Source organism: Leopardus geoffroyi, chromosome C2 (genome assembly GCF_018350155.1).
Source record: "Leopardus geoffroyi isolate Oge1 chromosome C2, O.geoffroyi_Oge1_pat1.0, whole genome shotgun sequence".
Taxonomy (NCBI): domain Eukaryota; kingdom Metazoa; phylum Chordata; class Mammalia; order Carnivora; family Felidae; genus Leopardus; species Leopardus geoffroyi.
In genome coordinates, this window is record NC_059333.1 from 150,017,581 (window position 1) to 150,036,006 (window position 18,426).

General features: G+C 39.2%; 1 protein-coding gene across 4 annotated transcripts in view; it reads left to right on the forward strand.

The window, feature by feature from the left end:
- ULK4 (unc-51 like kinase 4) overlaps nucleotides 1-18,426 on the forward strand; it is a 583,089-nt gene that overhangs the window by 422,857 nt on the left and 141,806 nt on the right. Inside the window, exon 35 of one of the 4 annotated variants that reach the window (XM_045436434.1) lies at nucleotides 1,060-2,052. The exons of the other annotated variants lie outside the window; for them this stretch is intronic. Coding sequence (XP_045292390.1) covers nucleotides 1,060-1,080 — 21 coding nt within the window. The 3' untranslated portion in view covers nucleotides 1,081-2,052. Of the gene's footprint in view, nucleotides 1-1,059; nucleotides 2,053-18,426 lie in introns of those variants that run through there. 4 annotated transcript variants of the gene reach the window in all.

Genomic DNA, 18,426 nt, shown 5'->3' on the forward strand with positions numbered 1-18,426 from the left:
TAGTTCACATGCAGCAAAGCATGTAGTTACGTTGCCTCCTTGTCTTCCAATGATAAACCCATGACGCATTTTACAAAAGCGGATAATTGACTGGGAGAATTGTGCAACAAAGACAGAAGGGCAGCAAAGAAGCTAAAAGCGATTAATGATGCAAGGGAAATTTGAAACTAATGTAAACGGAGTTGCAGGAGGAACAGCAGACGTCAGGAATGTTGACAATGGTTAAGAGGTTCTAGATAGGCAGCCAGAGGAACTTAGTGGAAGTGAAGTCATCTACATAAATGAGGAAAGTGATTTTGAAGAAAAGAAGGGAGTCTCAGAGGGAGCAAGGCAGGCAAAAAGAAAAAAAAAAAAAAAGGCAAAAACAAAAACAAGAAAACCTTCACATTACAAGAATCCTGGGAGATATTTTCCAACAGTGAAAGCATAAAGGATAAAATGTTGGGAGGTGAGCCAGAGTTAGAAAGGAGCATGACAGTTGCCCAAGGCATAGAAAAAATGCTCTCTCTGTATGGTGAGTTACATGACAGAAAAGCATTCAAACTACTCTTGATAAGTATTTTTTCAGAACAACAAAAACAAAAACAAACCCTTAATTCTCACTGTAACGTTTTGGATTACAGCAGTAAATATCAGGTTTACTGTTTATGTATTCTTCTGCACGTTTATAAGACACACACACACTTAATCTTGATATTGAAAGTTTTTAACGTTTTGATAAACTTTAAAGGTCATGGCACAGTTGTAACTTCCCCACTCGTTAAGATCATTTTGCATGGTTAAAATTTGCCTGGTCATTTTTGCGGTCGCCTCCTACCACGCAGAGTAGGTAGTCAGGACAGACGTACTCTGCAGTGGTTAACTCTGGGTGGTAGGAGGACATGTGATTTCTATTTTTTTTAGTACCATCTGTAGCTTTCAGCTTTTATGAATTGAACATTTGTTACTTTCATAATCATAAAAGGTTTTAAGTCCTCCTTTCTACCTTATATAATCCCATCTTACTCAGCAGAAAACAATTTATACTATCGAATTTCTATCTTCTCTGCCCTTTCCCAGCTTCCTACTACCCTCTTGTGAATGAGAGACCTCCCTTTGCCGTCAGCCAACAGCTGGTCTTTGTTGTGGTTGTTGTTACAACGCGAAGTCGCCTTCCACTTCGTCTTCCACAGTGTCCTCAGGACAACTTTTCTTTCAGTGAAGTGTGGAGCAGCAGTTTCAGCCAGAGACTTGCAGCTTCCTGACAATAGATTCTTGAATTACAGAGATCCAGAGTATACTCCTCCGAAAATATACGGGATCTCCAATATATCTTCGTAAGCATTATGCATAAGATCAAGGAACGGCCGCAGACTAGCCAATTCATCACACAACAAAAGATAGCAAAGCCTCTAATAGGCTTACAGGTGCCCTCGGGCCCGTGGAGGGAACAACTAACTACGTGAGTTGGGCCAAGGATGAAGGGCTGGTTGAATTTTTTTCCAATTTGTTTTTTCTTGTGGTAAAATAAACATAAAATTTACCACGTGAACCATTTTTGTGTATACAGTTCACTGTTACTAAATATATTCATAGTGTCGTATAGTCATCTCTACTGTCCATCTCGACATCTCTTTTTATCTTGTGAAACTGATAGTCTATACCCATTAAGCAAGAACCTCCCATTCCTTTTTACCCCAGCCCCTGGCAGCCACCATTCTATTTCCTGTTTCTATGATTTGACTACTCTAGTATGTATAACGGAGTCATGCAGTATTTGTCATTTTGTGGCTGGCGTCTTTCAGCATAATGTCCTCAGGGTTCATCCATGTGTTAGAATTCCCTTGCTTTTTGAGGCTAAATAATATTCCAATGTGTGTGTGTCCTGCATTTTGCTTATCCATTCATCTGCTGATGGATGCTTAGGTTCCTTCCCACTCCTAGCTGTTGTGGATAACGCTGCTGTGAACTCGGATGTACAAATGTCTTTTCAGACTCTGCTTTCAGTTCTTTGGAATATATACCTGGAAACAGAACTGCCAGATCCTGTGATAATGCTGTTTTTAATTTTTTGAAGAACCACTATTCTGTTTTCCGTGGCAGCCATTCCATTTCACATTCCCATCAGTAGTATGCAAGAGTACACCTGTCTCTATATCCAAACAAACCAGCTTGTCGTTTTCTGTTTTGTTGATAGTAGGCATCCTAATGGATGGGAGATGATATCTCATTATAGTTTTGACTTGCATTTCCCTAATTATTAGTAATATTGAGCTTCTTTTCGTGTGCGTACTGTCACTTGAATATCTTCTTTGTAGAAATTTCTATTCAAGGTTTTTGCCCATTTTTTAATCTGGTTGACTTTTTGTTGTTGATTTTTAAGAACTCCCTATATATTCTGGATATTAATCCATTTTAAATACGTTATTTGAAAACATTTTCTTCCATTCTGTAGACTGATTTTTAATTTTTTGAAGTGTTTATTTATCTTTGAGAGAGAGAGAGACAGAGTGCGAGCAGGGGAGGAGAGGAGAGAGAGACACAGAATCTGAAACAGGGTCCAGGCTCCGAGCTGTCAGCACAGAGCCTGACGCGGGGCTCCAACCCATGAACCCCAAGATCATGACCTGAGCTGAAGTTGGATGCTTAACCGACTAAGCCACCTAGGCACCCCAGTTGATTTTTAAAAATTACGTTGATAGGGGTGCCTGGGTGGCTCACTTGGTTAAGTGTCCAACTCTTGGTTTCAGCTCCGGTCACGATGTTCCAATTTTGCGGGTTCAAGCCCTGTCTTGGGCTCTGTGCTGACGGTGCAGAGCCTGCTTGGGATTCTCTCTCCCTCTCTCTCTCTCTCAAAATGAATAGATAAACTTAAAAAAAATGTTGATAGTATCTTTTGATGCCCCAAATTTTCATGAAGTCCAGTGTGCCTGTGAAAATTTTTCATTTGTTGCCTGTGCCTTTGTTGTCATATCCAAGAAATTGTTGCCAAATCCAGTGTCATGAAGCTTTCGCCCAACGTTTCTTCTAAATATTTCATAGTTTTAGGTATTAGATTTCAGTCTTTGATCCATTTTGATTTAATTTCTGTATATGGTGTTAGGTCTACCTTCATTCGTTTGAAAGTGGGTACCAGTTTTCTCAGCATCATTTGTTGGAAAGACTGTCCTTTTCCCATTGGATGTTCTTGGCACCTTGTCAAAAACAAGGGGTGTGTGTGTGTGTGTGTGTGTGTGTGTGTGTGTGTGTGTGTGTATAAGGATTTTACCGTGTGTGTGTGTGTGTATAAGGATTTGACTGTGTGTGTGTGTGTGTGTGTGTGTGTGTGTGTGTGTGTGTGTGTGTGTAAGGATTTATTTCTGGACTCTCTATGTTCTGTTGGTCTCTATGTCAGTCTGTATGCCAGGACTGCAATGATTGAAGTACTATAGTTTTGGGGTTTTTTTGTTTGTTTGTTTGTTCTAGAGAGTGTGCTAGCAGGGGAGAGGGGCAGAAGGAAAGAGAGTATCTTAAGCAGGCTCCATGCTCAGCCTAGCAAGGGCCTCAATCCCACAACCCTGGGATCATGACCTGAGTCTAAATCAAGAATCAGACACTCAACTGACTGAGCCACCCAGGTGGCCCTAATCACTGTGGTTTTATAGTAAGCTTTAAAATCAAGAAGTCTGAATCATCTAGTTTTGTTGTTCTTTTTCAAGATTGTCTTGGCTATTTGGAGCCATCTGAGATTCCACATGAATTTGTAGAGGGGTTTTTCTATATCTAGAGAAAACATCGTTGGGATTTTGATAGGGATTGCACTGACTCTGTAGGTTGCTTTGGGTAGATTATAGTGTATTACATTGTATACACTATACAGATGTATAGTGTATTACATCTTTTTATATGTAGAGTCATTCTTGCATCCCAGGAATAAATCCCACTTGTTCATGACATCTAGTACTTTTAATATGCTGTTGCTGAATTAGGTTTGCTATAGTTTTGTTTGTTGGTTTTTTTTTTAGAGGATTTTTGCATCAGTGTTTATCAGGGATATTAATCTGTAGTTTTCTTGTAGTGTCCTTGTCTGACTTTGGCATCAGGATGATCCTGGTCTCTTAAAACAAGTTGGGAAATGTTTCCTTCAATTTGGGGGAAAGTTTTGAGACAAATTAGTATTCGTGCCTTTTTTTTTTTTTTTTTTTTTAATGTTTGATAGAATTCACCAGTGAAGCCATCAGGTCCAGGGCTTTTCTTTGTCACGAGATTTTCGATTATTGATCGAAAGTCTTTACTAGTTGTACTTCTATTCACATTCTCTATTTATTTGTGATTTAGTTTTTGGTAGGTTCTGTGTTTGTCCAAGAATTTGTCCATTTGTCTAGGAATTTGTCCATTTCTTCTAGGTTATCCAATTTGTTGGCTTACAGTTCTTAGTACGGTCTTCTAATCCTTTTTAATTCTGCATAATTGGCTATAATATTCCCATTTTAATTTTTGGTTTCAGTGATTCGAGTCTTTTCTCTCTTTTTTTTCTGTCCATCTGGCTAAAGGTGTGTCCATTCTGTTAATCTTTTAAAAGAACCAGCTTTTGGTTTCATTGATTTTTCACTATTCTTCTGTTCTTTATTTCACTTATCTCTGCTCTAATGTTTTTTGTTTTATCCCTTCTCCTAGCTTTGGGTTGAGTTTTTTCTTTTTCTTTCCCCCTAGTTTCTTGAGTTGTAAAGTTAGGTTGTTGATTTGAAATATCTTTTTTAATATAAGCATTCATAGCTATAAATTTCCCCCTTAGCATTGATTTTGCTATGTCTCATAAGTTTTGGTATGTTGTGTTTTCATTTTCCTTCATCTCTAAGTAGTTTCTACCTTGCCTTATGATTTCTTCTTTGATCCATTGGTTGTTTATGAATGTGTCATTTAATTTCCATAAATTTGGGAATTTTTTAGTTTTTTATCACTGTTTTCTAACTTCATCCTTTTGTTTTTGGACAAGATTATTTGTATGATACCTATTTTTTAAAAATTTTTATTTACGTATTTATTTTGAGAGAAAGAGTATGAATGAGCAGGGGAGAGGCAGAGAGAGAGAGAGAGAGAGAGAGAGAGAATCCCAAGCAGACTCTGCACCATCAATACAGAGCTGATGCCTGGCTCGAACACATGAAACTGTGAGATTATGACCTGAGGAGTTGGATGCTCAACCGACTGAGCCACCCAGGCACCCCATCTGTCTTTTTAAATCTATTGAGAGTTAGGTCACTTCTCTTTTCATGCTTCCAAGATTCTCTTTGTCTTTGGCCTTTGAAATTATAAGTATAGTGTGTCTCAGTGGGTTTTTTTTTTTTTTTTTTTTTTTAGTTCATTTTACTTGGAATTGATTGAACTTCTTGGATGTTTATATTCATATCTTTCTTCAAATGTGGAAAATTTTCAACCAATCTTTCTTCAAATATTCTGTCTACCCCTTTCTCTCTCTTTCTTCTTCTTCTCAAACTTCCACAGTATGCATATTGGTCTACTTGATGGTGCTCTATAGGTCTGTTAGGCTCTGTTCACGTTTTTTCAATCTATTTCTTTCTGTTCCCCAGCCTCGATAATATTCATTTTCCTGTCTTAATGTTCACTAATTCTTTCCTCCTGCTCAAATCTTCCTTTGAATCTCTCTGGTGTATTTTCCAGTTCATTTATTGTACTTTTCACCTCCATAATTTCTTTTTGGTTTCTTTTTTAGATTTTTCTTTTTATTTATGTTTCCATCTTGTTCATACGCTGTTTCCTTGACTTTTCCATACAACTTCCTTTAGTACTTTTAGAGCGTATTTAAGATTGTTGCTTTAGAGCATTTGTCTAGTACATTTGCCATTAGGGTTTTTTCAGGGACAGTTGCTGTTTATTTACTCTTCTCTTTTGAATGTGCCTTGTTCACCTATTTCTTCGTATGCCATGCTGTCTTAAAAAAATTTGTGAGAGCTGGACATTTGAATCTAATGATGATAACTCCGTCAATTAGATTTTCCAACTTCCCCAGGGTTTGCTGTTTTTTTCTTGTTGTTCATTTACTTATGTTTGTGGTTGCTGTAGGCTGTCTTGATGCTAAGGATCAGTTTGCTGTGTGAATACAAGGTCTTTTCAGGTCTTTTCTGAGTGTGCATCTTTCCCCGGGCACAAGTGGTGACTTTCTGATTTTCTCAGTATGTGTAGTTGCTTTTTACCGTCTGGTTTTCAAAAGAGGGAAAACAGAAAAACGAGGTGGGGGGACGTTGGGAGGGGAGGTGAGGGAGAAGGATGCTGTCTTTTAAATATGGAAGTCACTTTATCTAGAGGGAGAGGAACTTGCCACAGTGAGGGAGGTATAATAAGAGTGGCTGCCTTTTTGCCTGCACCTCTGTGATCAGAAGCAGTAGTAGTCAGTGATTAAAGAACAGATTCCTGATATTTGGAGGACTGAATCCTTTTTGTCTACCCTAGCGTCTACAAGCTGCCCCCAAAACACATGAATGACTGTCTGCCATGGCGCTTGGGGTGGGGAATGGGTAACTACCACTGTGCTGAGAGCTGGAATTGAACAAAATTAACCTCAATTTACTGTCCAAGCCTTCTTCTGTCGTTGTAAGCCTTCAGTAGGTTCCAGAATTCCAGAGTAGTTGCATCAGACAGATTCTGCTACTGCAATTGTTGTCTAAGTGGGGAGACAGATTCCTGCTGCCTTTTACTCTTACCCAGATCCTCCAGGGCTTTTTTAATTTTGTTGGAAGAATGGTTGACAATGTGCCAACCACATGTGGCGTGAGGATGGGTGAAGGACCAAAGGACTGTGCATCCCAGGTAGAGGACATACTAATCGGCGTAAATTATCATTGGAAGCTTGAGGCTCTGAAGGTAACAGTAGGGTTGGAACTCAGGGTGTTCTAAAGAAGTGCACTTTGCAAAGTTGCCGGGGACAGACAGTGAAAAAAATAAGCCTTTTTACTAAGTGTAAATCTTAATTAAATAACCATTATCACTTTATTTTTTTTAAGTCAGATGAAACCTGGCATTCTCAATGGATGCTGAAATTAGTGGGTAAACGTATAATGAGAAATAAGAAATAAAATCTCAAGTTACTTCTCCACAAGATACAAAAGAAACAATTTTGATTGTTACAGTGCACAAAACTGTCACCACTCTAAGCAAGCGACCAAAGTTAGTATCACCAGTGATAAGCTTTATGGACATCCTGTACCTACTGGTATAGAATGCACTAAAAAAGGTACAACATCACTTCTCTGGTATTCCTGGGGAAAAAAAAAAAAAAAAAAAAAAGCATTACCAAGATTTAATCACGAGAAAACATCAGACAAATCAAAGTATCTTCCACACTAACTGGCCACTCGTCTTCAGAAGTGTGGAGGTCAGTAAAATCCAAGAAAGACTAGACAGACTATCATAAGTTGGAGGAGACTAAGGAGGCATAGCAGCTAAATCCTATCTGAATCCGGCTTGGATCCTGGACATTAGTGGAAAAACTGGCGAAACTTGAGTAAGGTCTATAAATTCGTTAATAATAATGTCTCCATATTCAGTTCTTGTTTGTAGTAACTATACTATGGTTCTATAAGATGTTACTATTTAGGGCAGTAAAGTGCACTCATTTTTCCTATTTGTTGTAGCTCATTTAAGTCCCAGACGGTATCAGAATAAAAAATTAAAAATTAAGGACTTCGAGAAAGGAAGAAATCTGGCTCCCATATGCCATCACTTTTTTTTTTTTTACTACAAAAGCCCTTCTCCCTGAATTGACTTTCCGCCGTAAAATTCTTGAAGGTTATCTTGTTTCCCAAGAGTGTGGCGCTTGGAGTTCAGTGTCCCTAGCTCTTAGGCACTGCGTCCTGATAGTCCCTTCTGAAACCTGCCCTGTGTGGCCTGCCCCTTGTTTCCCAGTTGTGAACCCTTCTTGTAGTTTGGCCACTTCCCTGTCTCGCAGTTCTTCAAGCTTTTATGTCACAGAGAGCCAGCTCTCAGGTTATTTTGAAGAATCTACGGGAAACTGAGGCATCGTTTTTTCTAATGTGGATCACCCAACATAGCTGTGTTTAGTCTCATTCTGGGGCAATAATGGTGCATTTTTGGAAGAATTTTAAGCAAGAGCGTGCTATCAGATTTTTTGTTTCAGCCTGAGTACTGAGTTGAGATGAAGCTGAGAGGAGGAACAGAACGAGGTGACCAGGGTGCCCAGGACAGAAAGTTGCACGAGGAGGGGCACCTGGGTGGCTCAGTTGGTTGGGCATCTGACCTCAGCTCAGGTCATGCGTTCAAGTCCCGCATCGGGCTATGTGATGATGGCTCAGAGCCTGGAGCCTGCTTCAGATTCTGTGTTTTCCTCTCTCTCTGCCCCTCCCTTTTTCCCTCTGTCTCTCTCTCAAAAATAAATTAACATAAAAAAAAAGGAAAATTGCACAAGGAGAGAACCTCAGAGATCTACAGAGGGTTTCTCTTAGATATTCTGCAGGGTATGTGTGTGTGAGGCAGCAACCCAAGGCCAGGGACCAAAACACCCATAAGGATTAGAGAGTAGTGTCAGTTACTCACACATGGGCAAAAATAGTTCTTTTTCCCATCAGACAGACTGGAAAAAATTCTTAATTCATGGAACATTGGAAAAGATACTCAGGAAGATCTTGGCTCAGCGGTGGGGAATAATTAGTCCTAGACTGAATGCTGCTCCAGACCCACCTAACACATCATAAAAACAAGATCTGAAGGGATCGAACTGTTTCTCATTAACAGAACTGCCTCCAAGGGGAAAACAAATCTCACAAGTATTTTCAGGAATGCACATATATCAAGCACTCAACAGGGTTAAATTCACAGTGTCTAGCATCTCTCCCAAGGATAATTGACCATTTAAACCACAGTAATAGCTATGTGTGTTGTGAGCTTTATAAAAGCATGTGTGTATGTAAAATGCAAAATCTGGAAGGGAAAAAGTGAAAGTCTACTACTGAACGATTCTTCCACTAATGTGAAATTCTGTAATATGACTTGAGAGGTCGACTTTGTTATGTTAAAGATGATACTATTAAACCCTAAAGCAGCCACTGCGCAAGAGAGTCATAACTCTAATCAACCAAGGAGATGAATAATAAAAAATATTTTATTTTATTTTATTTTATTTTATTTTATTTTATTTTTTAACATTTATTTGTTTTTGAGACAGAGAGAGACAGAGCATGAACGGGGGAGGGGCAGAGAGAGAGGGAGACACAGAATCGGAAGCAGGCTCCAGGCTCTGAGCCATCAGCCCAGAGCCCGACGCGGGGCTCGAACTCACTGACCGTGAGATCGTGACCTGAGCCGAAGTCGGACGCTCAACCGACTGAGCCACCCAGGCGCCCCAAAAATATTTTATTAAAGAGAAGACAAAAAAAGAGAAAAACGAGAACAGAAACTTCTGGAACAAATAGAAAACAAATGGCAAAAAGATAGACTTAAACCTAACAGGATGAACAATCACAAAAAATGTAACCAGTCTAAGCACCTCAAATGAAAGTCGGTAATTGTCATATTGGGTCAAGAACCAAGAGCCAACTATATACTGCCTAGAAGAAACTTACTGTAAACATAATGACATGAGTAGGTTAAAAGAAAAAGAATGGAAGAAGATGTGCTCTAATACGAGTCAAGAGAAAGCTGGAGTGACTATTTTAATATGAGACAAAGTGGATTTCAGATCAAAGAATATTACTAGGGATATAGAAGGTCATTTTCTTTCTTTTTTTAATGTTTATTTTTGAGAAAGAGAGTGTCCTGCAGGCTCAGTGCTGTCAGCGCGGAGCCCAGTGTGGGGCTTGAATTCACAAACTGAGATCATGACCCAAGTTGAAATCAAGAGTCAGATGCTTGAGTGACTGAACCACCCAGGCACCCAGGAAGGTTGTTTTCTCATGATAAAGTGATCAGTTAATCAAGTAGACCTAATAGTCCTAAATAAACTACATGAAACAAGATCGTGTTGGAAGTACAAGGATGAAAAGATAAATGCAATTTTAGTCAGAGATTTCACTACCCCTCTCCTGATATTTGGTAGAACAGGTTGAAAGAAAACCTAAGGACCGAAAGGGCTTAAAAAAATAAATAGAATCTCTTCCTCACATCCCTTCAAGAAGTCATTCCATTTGCTTGACACTGCTTAAAATTCCTTTAATTGAAATCAAAATATTAGGCTTGGATTTCCTCCTTGGGAGAGTTAACAAATCAATGTGTATGCATTTCTAGCAAGTCAATGATGGCATTCAGATTGTTTCCATTTTCATTTGGGGTGTAGGTGGTAAAACAGAAAGGCTTGGTGTTCATGAGGTGGGGCAGGGATGCTCCTAAGAGCACACAGGACAGTTGACCTTCAACCTGGGCCTCAGAAACCTTTCTCCGTTCCAAGAGTGGCCAGAACCTAACCTCAGAGGCACCCCTTACCTGTGTCAGTGGGAGCCATGGGGGCTGTTTGGTCTGCCCAGAGTGTAGTGTATTAAGACACAGAAACCAAGCAAGGCAGCATCTTACTGCTAGCTCTTTTCCCTCTAAAGATACCTGACAGTCTCTCCATCAGATGGAGAGAAATATCTGGAGTGTACTTTAGCTTCAGAATCTTGAGCATTTTTCCAGGTACACCTTATCATTTTTAGTGAACAGTGAATTTTTTCCTAAATATAGGATTTGAAATGCCAGACTCAAATCTGATAGGTACCTCCAAGCTTCTTGGGTGACTCAGAAGCACACATCCCTCCCAGTCTTTTTGCCAGTGGCCAGCACAGTAGGAAAACTTCATAAATATTTACCAGTTCTGCAATTCTCACAGTAGCTGCTATCAACAGAATTCACTCCAGCTCTGCCGGTAAAGGTCAACATACTGTTCTGTTGAGTGGAAACTGAGAACAATTTGGTTGGATTTCCTGTGGCGGTAAATAAGCTCTGTAAGTGCTGTGATACACACACACACACATATATATATTGGGTCTCCAAAATAAGTACTAGATATGACTTAGCATAAAACTCTAGGTTGAACGTTAAAATGTTGTCCTTCTACTTTCTGACTCAGTTCCATGTCTTGGAGTCTGTGCTATACCCATGAAATGACTAGATTAGTGACTTTAGAAAAAAGAAGACGAGGTTTTTGGATCTGTATCACTTGTGATGATTGCTAATTGTAATTGATGTTTGAGGACTTTCCTGAGGGAGCTGGATTGTGTCCCTTCGCTGCAGAGGACATCACCAGCAGTCTCTTCCCAAGCAGACTGTTTGGAGCAGGTAGCCCATACCTTGTCCTTATCCAGTGACCCAGTGCAACCAGTTGACACAGTGTGTAAAGGCAGCATTATCATCCAGTTCATTTGAAAGCTTGACCAGGAGGTAAAATGACCATTTCCTGCCACCAGGCTAGTGGTTGGATAAGAAGAGCTCTGTGGGCCTCTTCAAACTCTATGATTTTAAGATTCACCTGAGATAATGATAAATACCTAATATCAGTTTGAAATGGCATAGTGTTTTTAAAACATATCAACCAGAAATATTCTTCAAAAATATTGGTTATATGCAGTTCCATTTTCCTACTTTTAGAGAATCTGTTGGGAAGTCCTAGCCACAGCAATCAGACAAGAAAAAGAAATAAGAGGCATCCATATTGGTAAGGAAGAAGTTAAACAGTCGCTGTTTGCAGATGACATCATACTGTACGTAAAAAAAACCCTAAACACTGCAGTGAAAAAACTTTAGAAGTAATAAATGAATTCAGGAAAGTTGCAGGATACAAAATTAATACCCAGAAATTAGTAGCATTTTTATACACTAATAATGAAGTAAGAATAAAGAAAAGAGAAATTAAGAAAATAATTCCATTTTCAGTTGTGCCAAAATAATAAAATACCTCGGAATAAACTTGAAAGGAGGTAAAAGACCTGCATTCTGAAAACTATAAAACATTGATTAAAAATATTGATAATAACACAAACAAACGGGAAGGTATTTCATGCTCATGGACTGGAGGAATTAATATTGTTAAAATGTTCATACCACCCAAACCAATCTACAGATTCAGTGCAATCCCTACCAAATTACCAACAGAATTTTTCACAGAACTAGAACAAATAATACTAAAATGTGTGTGGAACCACAAAAGACGCTGAATAGCCAAAGCAATTCTGAGAAAGCAGGACAAAGCTGGAAGTAATCTAATTCCAGATTTCAAAATAGACTATAAAACTGTAGTAATCAAAACAGTATGGTACTGGCACAAAAACGGACACACAGATCAATGGAACAGAATAGAGAGCCTAGAAATAAACCCATGCTTACATGGATAATTAATCTATGACAAAGTAGGTAACAATATACCACAAGGAAGAGACTGTCTCTTCAGTAAATGGTGCTGGGAAAACTGGACAGCTATATGCAGAAGAATTAAACTGGACCGCTTTTTAACACCATACACAAAAATAGGATTAAAGACCTAAATGTGAAAACTGCAACCATAAAAATTCTAGAAGTGTACAAAGACGGTATTTTCTCTGATACTGGCCATAACAGCATTTTTCTAAATATGCCTGCTAAGGTAAGGGAAACAAAAGCAAAAATAAGCTACTAGGAATACATCAAAACAAAAAGCTTTTGCACAGCAAAGGAAACCATCAACAAAACAAAAAGGTCATCTACTGAATGGGAGAAGGCATTTGCAGTTGGTGTATCTAATAGTAGGTTAATATCCAAAATACATGAAGAACTTCTAGAAGTCTGCACAAAAAAAATTTTTTTTGATTAAAAAATGGGGAGAAGACCTGAATAGGAATTTTTCCAAAGAAGACAACACACACGTGAAAAGACGTTCAATTTCACTCATCATCAGGGAACTACCAATCAAAACCACGATGACATCTTACCTCACACCTGTCAGAAAGGCTAAAATCAAGAAGACAAGAAATAACAAGTATTGAGAATATCGAGAAAAAAGACCCCTTGTGTATTGTTGGTGGGAATGTAAGTTGGTCCAGCCACTGTGGAAAACAGTATGGAGGTTCCTCAAAAACTTAAAAATAGAACTACTAAATGATCCAGGAACTCCACTGCTGAGTATTTACCCAAAGAAAATGAAAACACTAATTTAAAAAGATATATGCACCCCTGTGTTTATTGCAGCATTATTTACAATAGCCAAAATATGGGAGCAACCTAAAAGTCCCATCAGTAAATGAATGGAAGAAGATGTGCATGCACACACACACACACACACACACACACACACACACACACACACACAAATATTATTCAGCCGTTAAAAAGGATGAGATGTCACCATTTATGACAACATGGATGGGCCTACAGGGTATTATGCTAAGTGAAATAAGTCAAACTAAGAAAGACAAATGTTATATGATTTTAGGCATGTGTGAGATCTCGGAAACAAAAAACAGAATCAGACCTATAAATACAGAGAACAAACTGATGGTGGCCAGAGGGAAGGGGGCGGGAGGATGAGTGAGCGAGATGGGTGACAAGGCGTGGGAAGTACAGGTTTCCGGTTATGGAATGAATAAGTGAGGGGAATAACAAGCACGGCCTAGGGAATATAGACCATGATATTGCAGTAGCATTGTGGGGTGACAGATGGTAGCTACAGTTGTGAGCATTGCACCACGTGTAGAGAGGTTGAATGTTGTCCACAGGCAACTAATGTAGCATTGTGTCGATTGTACTCAAATGATAAAGCAAGTAAAATAAAAATAGAGCATCCCTTGGGCCAACAAGTAATTGTCCTCTTATTTAGATCAAAGTTACAATTTATTCTTCTCTAGAATTTTATTGAGCAATCTGTGACTTATTTTAGGCCATGCCTGCATGATCTGGTGAAATAATTGGGTAACACCGACCTTGTTGCATTTGACCTCATTAGCGTACTTCTTAGACGTCAGTTTATCATTCCTTTGCATTATAAACACACGGATGTATCTTCTAGTGGGTACTTTTATTTTCACTTTGACTGGATTCCCTGCAGTCTCTAGGAGGTTTTCTGTAGTTGGCTTGTCCTTGGGATGAAGCCGTCTTTAGGAACAGTAGTGTGACCCCTCTGAAAACATGGCATGCCGAGCTCATTGGCTGTGATCATTCCACCATCAGGGGCATGCCTGTGGGCCTGCACATTTTCAAATGGAGCAGACAACCTCTCGTTTTACAGAGAAGTAAATTTAAGTGTACGTTGTGCAGTTAAGCTATTTCTAGCTTTCTTTTTGTCAGTGTGAATTGAAGGGTAAAATTTTCAACTCATAACTTATTTTGTAATTATGGTTTAGCACATAATTAAAGATAGACTTGAGGCAAAAAAAACAGGAAACTCACATTTCATGTAAATGAGACCTCAAAGCTGTTTGGAATGTGGAGACCAAGATAATTACAAAATCCATCATGCAGAAACACTGCAAATACAGAAAATTCAATGTTTAACCCAGTGATCAGTTTCTCTTAATTTATCACTGAAACATAAATTGAGTATTGAAGAACTAAACTCGTTTTTGTGTAGCAGTTATTGTTTAATAATTAGTTGAAAACACTTTGAGCATTAATACTGAGCAAATACAAAATAATTATAAAGTAAGGTATTTCCATGCCAGGGTCTCACATACATGATACCACAAAGCACAAACAAAAAAGGAAAAAGTAGGCAGTCATCCTGACGTATGGGCAGAATAGCTCCCTTCTGAGTTTCTAGTGAATGTGCGTGACTTCGAGTGAAACATTTTTCTGGGTGTGTCTATGAGGGTGTTTCTGGAAGCGAGTGGCATTTCAAATGGTAGGCTCAGTGAGGCTGATTGTCCTCGCCAGCGTGACTGGGCCTCATCCAGTCCCTTGAGGGTCCAAATAGGACAGAGAAGGAAAACAAGGGTGAGTTTGCTCTGTGCTTGAGCTGGAACCTCTAAATTCTCCTGCCCCCCTACGTTGGAGCTCCTGGTTCTGGGCTCTTCAGACTCAGAGTAGGTTTTACTCCATTGCCCGCCCCCCCCCCACCCTGCCCCTGCCCTGGCAACCCCGGATTTCTGGCCTTTGGGTTTAGATGGGAACTAGACCATCAGCTTCCCTCAGCCTGTGGGTGTGGCAGGCTGTAGAACTTGCCAGCCTCCATAATCACGTGAGCCAGTCCTTCATAATAAACCTGTCTTCTGCATACGTGTGTATCTCCTGCTGGCTCTGTGTTCTGGAGAATCCTGTCTAATATGCTAAGTGGAAGGGTTATAAATTTTTAATTTTGATATTTATTGCCCAATTGTCCTCCTCAAAAGGTAGAATTCCAATTTTCATTCTCACTGAAACTGCCTGTTCCCCCACAGCCTTGCTGATACTGAGGGGGTTTTTTTTGCTAACATTTTGCCTTTCTGACACGTGAAACATTGTAGGTTTTTGATGTCTTGTATTCACTTCATTGTGAATGAAGTTTATCCTCTTTTATGGGTTAGTTAACCATTTGTGTGTTTTTTTTTTTCTATAAATTGCTTTAGTGTAATCTTTGTCCATTTATTTCTACTTAGCTTACCTTTTTCTGTTGGTTTTTTTTAAAGCTTTTTGTATATTAAGCTTATTTTGTTATAACAAGTATTAGCTTTCATTTTATCTTTGTATTTCTAATTTTTACTGTTATTTTAGCCATAAAAGTAGTTTCCATTTAGTAGTGAAATTTCTTTAGTATTTTCCTTCTTAACTTTTGAGGTTTTTTTTTTTATTTAAAAAAAATTTTTTTTAACGTTTATTTATTTTTGAGACAGAGAGAGACAGAGCATGAATGGGGGAGGGACAGAGAGAGAGGGAGACACAGAATCGGAAGCAGGCTCCAGGCTCTCAGCTGTCAGCCCAGAGCCCGACACGGGGCTTGAACCCACGAACCGCAAGATCATGACCTGAGCAAAAGGTCACACTTAACTCACTGAGGCACCCAGGCACCCCTGACTGTTGAGTTTTATGTCGTGTTTTAAAGGTCTTCGTATTTCAAGGTTATAACTATATTCATCCATATTTTCTTCTAGTGTTTTCATGTTTTGTTTGTTTTACATTTAGATATTTAATTTATTCGGGATGATTGTGTTATAAGGAGTAAGGTGGATTTCCATGTGGTGGCATATTTGTAAAAGATTACAGACATCGTGTACTATTAAGATTTTACTTAATTGGTTGTATTTATCTTTTACAGTCGAATGAGTAGATAAGTGGGAGTAGCACTTGGATTTCCTATGAAAATACCATTTCTTTGAATACAATTGGTTATGTTTATTCTTTGCACCACAAAACTCAATATTTGGGACTAGTAGGAGGAGCTGTGCTAGGAGACAGTAGCGAAGTGTATCCGATGATAACCTCATCTCTTTAACCTAATTTGATGTCTTCCTAATAACAGCAAACAAAAGGGGATAAAACCATAGATATTCTTTTACATCACAGAAATGGAGATGAGAAGTGGCCTCCAGTATTCTGGCGTATTCCCCAAGTGTTACACGGCAGAGCCTCCCTTTTACGTTATGTGATCCTCCAGAGAAAGTAGCATTTTCAGAACCGGTTTCCCCCGTGGAAAGACATCTTTTCTTCATTGGTTCATCAGAGAGAAATAGTCAGACTCAAGACACGTTATGCTGTTTCTTTTGGGGCGATGCAGAAAACTCCATTTAAAACTCCAATGATGGGTAACGGGTAATTTGCCATGCATTTTATGTGTCTACAGATATCTCTGTAGCATGTGTCCTTGTATCTATCTGTATGAAACTTGACCTACTTCAAGGTCATCCTGATTGCATTTTACTTTGTCAGTCTGGTCTTTAACATCTCGGCCCCCTAAAACGTGTGCTAGATTTTTTTTAACGTTTATTTATTTTTGAGACAGAGAGAGACAAAGCATGAACGGGGGAGGGTCAGAGAGAGGGAGACACAGAATCTGAAACAGGCTCCAGGCTCTGAGCTGTCAGCACAGAGCCTGACGCGGGGCTCGAACTCACGGGCCGTGAGATCATGACCTGAGCCGAAGTCGGCCGCTTACCCGACTGAGCCACCCAGGCGCCCCAAACGTGTGCTAGATTTTTAAACCGTGGAAACTGCTTTTGCTTTGTTGCCAGTAGGGTTAATAGCCTGATAGCGTGCATGGAGCTGTCCATGTCCAGGCAACAGTCACAAAAAGAGAAACGATCGCATCTTTATAAAGGGAATACAAAACAAAGTCATCCAATCCATTTGACATTGCACGGGAGGCCGTTTGGCAAGACACAATGGCATTTCCATGATTCAGTTGGGTCGTCTCTGAACATCCACTCGTTTACCTGTGGTTAAGTTCGGTTTGTGGGTCACCAGCTGAATGACCATGGGGGAGTTAGTAAGTCTCCATTCCTGCATCATATAAAAGGAGGACATAGTAACACCGCACGGGGTTGTTGGGAGGACAAAGAAGCAATGGGTGAAGAGCCGCTAGCATAGTACTTACTAGCACATAGTAAATACCCCCCTGTCTTTATCTTTGTTGTATCATTGTGGATGGTGGTATTATCTTTATTACTCAGTAGTACAATAACATGCAGTGAAAAACACATTATGGCTACAGCCTTGAAATACAATTCCTGGGTGTCTTTAGAAGTGGGCCATATTTAAAATGAGCAGTAAACACTCTTGAGTTGGCTTCATTTTATTTTTGCTACCCCCAAAAACGTCTTTGATTTTTTGTAAACTCAGAAAGCATGCCTATGCATCATTCTTCTTGAAGCAAGAAAATAATGTGGATACTTAATAGTGTGGATATTTACCCGTAACCGTGATACAGCGAAGTTAGCAGTTTTGATAATGATGTTTGGCTTTTTTGTTTTGTTTAATGCCTGCAAAATTATCCTGCCTACGGCTCCCAGAGGCCCTTCCCATACAGCATGTTCTGTAATCATATTACTGATCTAATAAACATCTATCTCATTGTAATAAACTCTTTTTGTGAACAGCCTCATTAATGTGCTGAAATAATGGACCCGGGGGTATTTCCAGCAATTTCATTGTAGCTCTAAAATTAGCTGCCCTAATAGCTCTATTGGTGGGGAAACTGCTGCTTCAGCCCCGCTGATCGAGTCTTCTGCAGTGCCTTGCTGATCACGAAGGTGCGTGGGGCAGAGCTCCCAGTAAAGGTGATTTGGGGGCAACAAAGTCCTACAGCATAAAACTTTAGACAAACACTCTCATGTTAGTTTTAATTCTGGATCAGTCTCTTTGAATAAATGAACCATTAGTTTATAAGACCGAGACTTTACCTTATGGAATTCGTGCTAAACGTCTATATAATAAAGCCATAACTATGTTTAACTGATTTCCTTTGGAGAATTTTCTTCTTCCAGTTGTAAAAATTGCCTGTTTGATAAGTTTTTACTATTAGGAAGTGGTTTTTTAAATTTTATTAGCCTTGCACTTTTATTCTAAAATAGCCATTCTTGAATGGGA